A 7,060-nucleotide genomic window follows, 5' to 3' on the forward strand; every position below is an offset into this window, starting at 1 on the left:
AGAAACAAAACAAAGCTGGAATCTGTGGGGCAGGATGATGGGGTAAATAGTGCTCTAATTTCTGTTGATTCCTTCTAGGGACTTGGAAGAGACCTGTTCAATACAAACTTGAGTAACTCAGTTAGGAGATAACTAGAGTCCAGACAGCCAGGATCATCTGTGCCAGTTTCTTCTGACGATTTTCTTTAGGGAACCAGCTTAATTTTGACCTATTGGTGCTGTCAACAGCACTTCTTTCTCAGCAATATGAAAGGAAGTCAAGTGGTCTCAAAGAAATAGCAATGACACTGGATTCATTAACTGGTAGGTGGAATCAACCAGTAAGATCAGCTGTATTTATTTCTGAAGTGACCTTTTATGTCATGAAGGAGATAAATTATTTTGATTTCAAATACCAAATGAAGCACAGAGAAAAAGATAAATAAAAAACTGCCTAACACATCTGAAAATAACTTCCTTTACCACATTTGGAGTTTCCTTTATTTGAAAGTCTAGTATGTATGAAAAGCAAAGTCTTTAATGTAAAATGAAACAGACTACTAATGGCATGTCAAAAGTGAAGTATGTCTGTATACAATAAACTTGCACAAAACAAATGCCCACAATTCCCTGTGGAGGCACAAACTTATTACAGGAGCGATCATTCACAATTTAGTTACATTCATGACTATGAGCAAAATACTCATTTTCTTGATTTGAATCTAAAATCTTCTAAACTAAGGCCCCAATCCTACAATCAATAGCGTGCAGGCATAACTTCACTTTCATGCTGTCAGTTGCAAGATCAAAACTTAATACCAGATCAAAAGGACATTATAGTATTATTGGGAGTGTTACCACTCACATCCATGGGTTTTGAATCACAGACACTTATGGTCACACCATTTTGGCCTCCTTACATAGGTGGGAGTTTCACCAAGGGCAGATGGAGTCACGCTGGAGGAAGCAGTGCAGCATTGACCCCTGTATGTTTTAATGAATCCAGTTATGAATAGGGTTGGTTACAGAAGTCTTACTTTGTTTAAGAAAAACAAAAATTGTTTCTGGAATCATAGTAGCTTTGAAGAACAGAAACAATATATATCACAAGTTAGTGCCTGCAATACATATAACTTCAAGATTTTTTGCAGCAGTGTAAAAAGATGTAGTGTTGGTATTTAAACATTTTCATTTCTAGAAACTATGATGTCTGTAAACAGTTACAAAATGTTCAGCAGCACTGTTACAATTTGGTATTGCTAGCTAGCTCTTTTATGCATCCAAACACATTTCCTAAGGCCTAGTTTAGCAGGGCACTTGAGAATGTACTAAGAGGACAGGATGGATTTACATGCATAGTTAATTAAGAGGTTTGTTGAATCAGGGCCTATATTCTGAACCTCTGTGGTGCGTGTGTATGTACATGCATGTGTGTGGTGAAATATTAATAAATTACACAGACATGCTGACATCTTGTAAATATCTCTAATGATGCAATTTTATTATCCTCATTATATTGCCTAAAATATCAGTAATAGGCCCTGGAGACTACAAGGATGACAACATGTGCATAGTTTAAAACTTCTCCACTGATTTTCTTTTTTCCGGTATTGCAAACTAATGATATTAATAAGAAAAAAATCAAATTAAGTCTCCCAAAGAAATTTTTGACTAAACATTTTTCCAGTTCAATCTTCAAACAACCCTGAATATTTTATAATAAAAAAGAGATCTAGAAGTAGCAATCACAAATCAAACAGCACCAGTTTTGCTTAAAGCATCAGTTTCTTTCTTTTGCTCTGCTGTGACTGGTTCTTCCTTTAATAAAGTGCTTAATTGTTTCTGTGCACATGACAGGAACAGTTCCAAACTGGACAGGCTACGCTGACGAGTAACTTGATCGAGCTGTTGAATTAAAATGAGAAAAGAAAGAAAAAAAATCAACGGTAAAAGATATTTGGAATACATATTAAATTACAACACAAATAACAATACAATCCTTTCATAATGAAACACTTTAAAATGCATTTTGAGCACTTAGAATTCTTATACACACTGAAATATTATTACACTATTTCCTATGGATATTTTTCCTAAAATTAAAATGCACAGAAAAGGCTAAGCATAATCTTGCAACACCAGGAGTTGTTTTGTTAGAAAATATTAAGAGGGCCAGACTATTAAATGCAAAACACTGGCAAAACTTACACAATCATACATAGTACTCTAAGGTCGTGTCTCAAACATGGAAATACTAAAGCATGGCGCAGTATGGGTGGTTACAGTGCCATGGGCACTGTGCATAGTTATATTTCACTGCTACATTGCCATAGCAGTGCACTATACCAGGGAAGTGTGCCACCACAATGACACAGCTGCCAATCACGTGTAGACCCACGTGATCACTACGTTGTCATAGCGCACTGTATGGTGACACAGTGCGTCACTATGTTGCCATAGGGTGATGTGTAGATGCGCCCTAAGTGAAAGAAATATGCTAGCCTTTGGCATCTTGGCCTGTGCTCTTTTAAGTGGCCAGCCTCCTCACTAGTAATACTGGTAATGCTTTTCAACAGACCAGACCGAAGTTAATTCCCCTTCCCCAAGTATCCTGCTGAGAACTGTACACAATTAATAATGTGTCTTCAAAAATTACTGATTGATATTTCCCACATAGAAGAGTCCTGCTCCATCAAGAGCTGGACCGTTCCATTAGATGGACCAAATGATGCATCTTACAGTAGAAGCAGAAAAAAACAGAAGAAAATGCCAATATGAACGTTAAAAAAAAATCCACTAGTGCCAAATTACCGCACATGTTCTGATATCCTAAACTATGTTTCTTTTCAGGATGAGTTGTTCTCCTTCCAGATTTGTATTTCCCCTGGTTGAGTTCAAAACTCTTCTGGTGATCTGAAAACATACTAATGGAAAGGTCCTTCATTATACAAAGGACCTTTGTATAATATTTTAATTCCCTTAATATACACCTGAACATTTAAATCGGGGAATCAGTAAGAGTGAAATCCTGGCTACCAGTGATATCAAAGGAAATTTTTACTGTTGGCTTTGAATATACTAGGATTTTACCTTGAGAGTCAGGAAAAAAAGGTTTTTAAAGAAAATGCTTATGGCATAATGGAAGATGATATATGGCAGAGAACTAATTTGGCATTCAATGGGTGTGCAACAGTAGTGAAGTTCACTGAGGAAGGGAGCAAAAAGGATTGAAGTGGGCAGGCAGTAATACAAAGATATATTATCATTTAGGTATTCTTATTCCTTTAAAACAAAAGTTTAGCCATTTAGTTTCCTGGATTCACCAAATTTGTTACTGGCATCTGAATAAAAAACAAACAAGCCAACAAACATCCATAGCTATGTCAGAGTTATGAGGGATGCCACAAGTAATACACAGCACTGTTGACCAGGCAGGAATGATTAAAACCATCCGACTCTGCAATAACTATGCAACTTCCTATTGATTTTTTCCCTCTTTCAGGGACAATGACAACAGAAAGATTCAAACAATTAGGCTCATTGTAATCTGGGAGATAATGCAGCTTCTTAGAAAATATACAAAGACTATTTATTTTAAAAGGAAAAAGGACAGGCTTGGAAAAATCATAGGTATCATAAGGAAACTGATGTCAGGCAAGCTAAAGAGTACAGCAACTTTACTAACCTCTTGACTACCAATATAAATGATGGATTAGCAATCCATGTCTTACTGGCCTCATGTAGGCCAGAGATTAGATCCAGCTTTTGGCAGTAGGGATCAATGGCACATGGCGGTGTGGGCATTTTCTCTGCCCCGTGCTGTGTATTTCTGTGCAGCATCCAGCAGGCAGCCACCTCAGCCTTTTCTACTGTGCCAAGGGCTTCTCTCTTGCCCTACTACTGCAACCTGGGGCAACCCATCAACACTGGTGATGGAAATCATCAGCAACTGGTGGCAATGGGAAGCAAAGGTTGTGGCTGGGGCACTGTATAAGGCATCCGTGGCTTGTGGCTCCAGTTGGGTTACAAATGGCCACTTGCTGTTCTTGAAGGTTGCTGCCCCCCTATGTGAAAGGCTTGTGCTAACAATCAGAGTCTTTTACTGCTTCAGCTATAAAAGATACTTCTACAACAAACTGAACATCACCCTAAAATGTACACTGAAAAAAATTAAACCCTTGTCTTTCAGTTCCAGGAGAAAAGACATTTACTAGTTGTACAGCAAACTTGATGTGACAGGTTTTTATTCACTTGCTGCCTCTTTTCTGAATTTTGATGGAGTCTATTTCTGCCAGGCAGTAGGAACTAAATATTGCATTTCACCAGGGGAATGATCCTGTGCAATTAAACAGACAAATGCAGACTGACAGGATTTGTCAAGATTTAAATGCATGACATGGGAACACAGGTTACAGAAATGCCTTTGAAATTTGTGAATGCTATACTATTAGTAAATGAAATGAGTAGCAGAAAGCCCTTCACTTAAGTTTCAATTTTAAAATATCATGCAAATGATATAACAGCAGAGCAATGCTTTCAACACAGCCATCATTGGTCAGCCACAAATTCCACCAAATGTATGTATAATAAACTGATGGGGGGAGGCTGAGAAGTAGTAGTACAAGCCTTATGGGACAAAAGTTCTGTCACTCAAAAGACAGTAGGTAATATAATTTGGGAGCAATCTAAGTTTGTACCACATCTGGCAAGCTGTGGTAGACCAGTGAATAAGTGGGGTTTCAAACTTCATAATACTAGCAAAGTATCAACCAACATGAGGCCATGTGGCCGTGGCAGGACTAAAGTGGTTAGCATGAAGGAATGGTCATATTTTATAAAACTATGTTACATGCACCATCCATCTAGCACTAATGGTTTTAATTACAGCTTTCAAAAAACCCCCTCAGATCTTGCGGTATGTCTCAGAGTATATATGTAGGCAGCTTGCCATTCAGCCATCATCATAATAATATGCCAAAGGTTTCCATGGGTGTAATATTCTATAATAGACAACAGCTTTTTAAATTTTTAAACCAGAATGTTTAGTGATACTTAGTGTCTGGTACTGTGACTTAGTGAACAATGGTAAGTGTGCTGCTTGTCCTGAAGCAATATTTTGCTAGTTCTTTGCAATACACACCAAACTCTTGTTGTAAACCTTTGAAGTTAATAGCCTTGACTTTCAACAGCCATGACCATCTGTGCTAGCTCCACCCAAACTATAACGTTTCCTGAAAGCCACACCCACCCCTTGCTCTCCTCCAGTTTCTTATATCAGCTTCTGTACAATTCCTCTTGTTTTTTTGTTTCACACATTTCTCCAGCTGCCAAGCAATTTTTTTTTTGCACCCCTTATCAGCTGTCCTGATGCACAACTGGGTCTGAATTTAGCCCATGGTTTATTAGGGGGGTTTTCAACAGATCAAGTTGAAATGCATTACAAGAGGGCAGTTTTTGATAAAATTTGATAATAATAGCTAGTAAAACTTAGGCCCCCTTCTACACATTCTATTTCTTGTGCAATTACCTGGTTAATTGTGCAATAAATTCAGACTGGTTACACATACAGATTAACTACTGTGCCTTAAACAGGTCCAGCCAACTACAAAGTTATTGCTCACAAATGTGTACTAACTTTATACCTGGTTTCTATCCAGCTTTAATTTGCATGTGTAAGCAGTCCTGCTGCTGGAAGACCTCAGCTGCTGCAATCTCCCAGCTGCTGGGGAGCACAATGAACCCCCAGGGGTAGAGGATTGCAACCAATATGGTCTCCAGCTGCAACGGTGCTCTAGGCATTGGCTGGGAGATTGCAGCTGCTGCAGTCTCCCAGCCATTGGGATCTCCCAGCTGCAGGACACTCCACAAGGCCCCACGGCTGGGAGACCACAGCAGTACCTCACAGCTGTGTGGACTGAGAGTCCCACAGCTGATGGGGCTCTTGGTCCCAGATTCATGCAGTCCCTGCAGCTGGGGAAGCACTGTCACTGCACTGGCAATAAAGTGCTATTGGAATGAATGTACAATCCCACAATCACACCTCCTACCATATGTGTGTAGCGTGGCAGGAGGCATAATTGTGTGGCTTGCACATTAGACCCCATCATGCCTTTACCTACACGCGTAGAGAAGGCCTAACCATCGATGAGGGGTTTAGCCAATAGCAAGGTAAACCCTGAAGGAGCAGCCTTTACATGGGACAAACTGGACAAGAGGACCAAATAAAAGCCTGTCATAGCAACAGCTCACATCACTTTGGGGATCTTGCCTCATTTCTCTTCTGCTTTCCCCCAACCCAAAACACTGGAGAGGATGATTTGCAGAGTAGCCTATACAGGGAATCTTGCAGAAGTGTTCTGTGCCTCATACCCTCTACCCCTGGATCCCCCATGAGAGGGAGATACAGCCCAACTTACACTGGATTATCTGTTTCATCTTAGCAGGGAATATTTGAGACCCATTTCTCTAGAAATATCAGTAAGTCATCACGTTCCCCACACTCTAGTGTATGTATCAGTTGGATATGCTTAGTATGAAACTGATTTTCAACAGTTTCTCTTTCATGGGACATTATATCATGAACACTTACAGCTTGTCCTTTACTGAGGCAGCAAGGGCTTTGGCTAAACTTTCCATTTTGTTTTCTTTCAACCTGATCTTTCATATTCTATTTCATGTAGATGAAAGAAGCCCTCCAGATGTGTGATATGTGACACAACAGTGGTAACTTTCTTATTTAGGGTAGCAATCTCAATGTGTATACTTTCGCATTTGTCTCACCAAGTATTAATGTAAATGTCTCCTGCCTGTTGTAATTTGGAAGATTCTGAACAGAATGGCATATCTTTGTCCTCTGAGGTGAAAGCTTTTGATTTTAAAGGTCTGAGGTGAATAAGCTATAATTCTTATGTGCCTTTGCTGGGTTCAATTGGTTAGCTAGTTGTACTTTATTCGTAGGAAAAGTGTACCAAAAACTTCTATGAATTCTGTAACCTAAAAGTTCAGAACTCAACTGCCTCTTGTCTGCTCAGTTTATGTGTTAGCTTTGCCTTTCCATTAAACAGTACAATTTTACACTCTT

At 39.2% G+C, this 7,060-nt stretch overlaps 1 protein-coding gene across 1 annotated transcript in view; it reads right to left on the bottom strand.

The window, feature by feature from the left end:
• Window positions 1-457: 457 nt before the first annotated feature.
• The window catches only part of LOC102379068 (coiled-coil domain-containing protein 91-like), a 205,898-nt gene continuing 199,295 nt past the window's right edge, over window positions 458-7,060 (bottom strand). The window contains exon 7 of the mRNA XM_025191851.1: window positions 458-1,884. Within this exon, the coding sequence (XP_025047636.1) occupies window positions 1,732-1,884 (153 nt within the window). The 3' untranslated portion in view covers window positions 458-1,731. The remainder of the gene's footprint in view (window positions 1,885-7,060) is intronic.

This window comes from Alligator sinensis, unplaced genomic scaffold, assembly GCF_000455745.1.
Source record: "Alligator sinensis unplaced genomic scaffold, ASM45574v1 scaffold762_1, whole genome shotgun sequence".
Lineage (NCBI taxonomy): Eukaryota > Metazoa > Chordata > Crocodylia > Alligatoridae > Alligator > Alligator sinensis.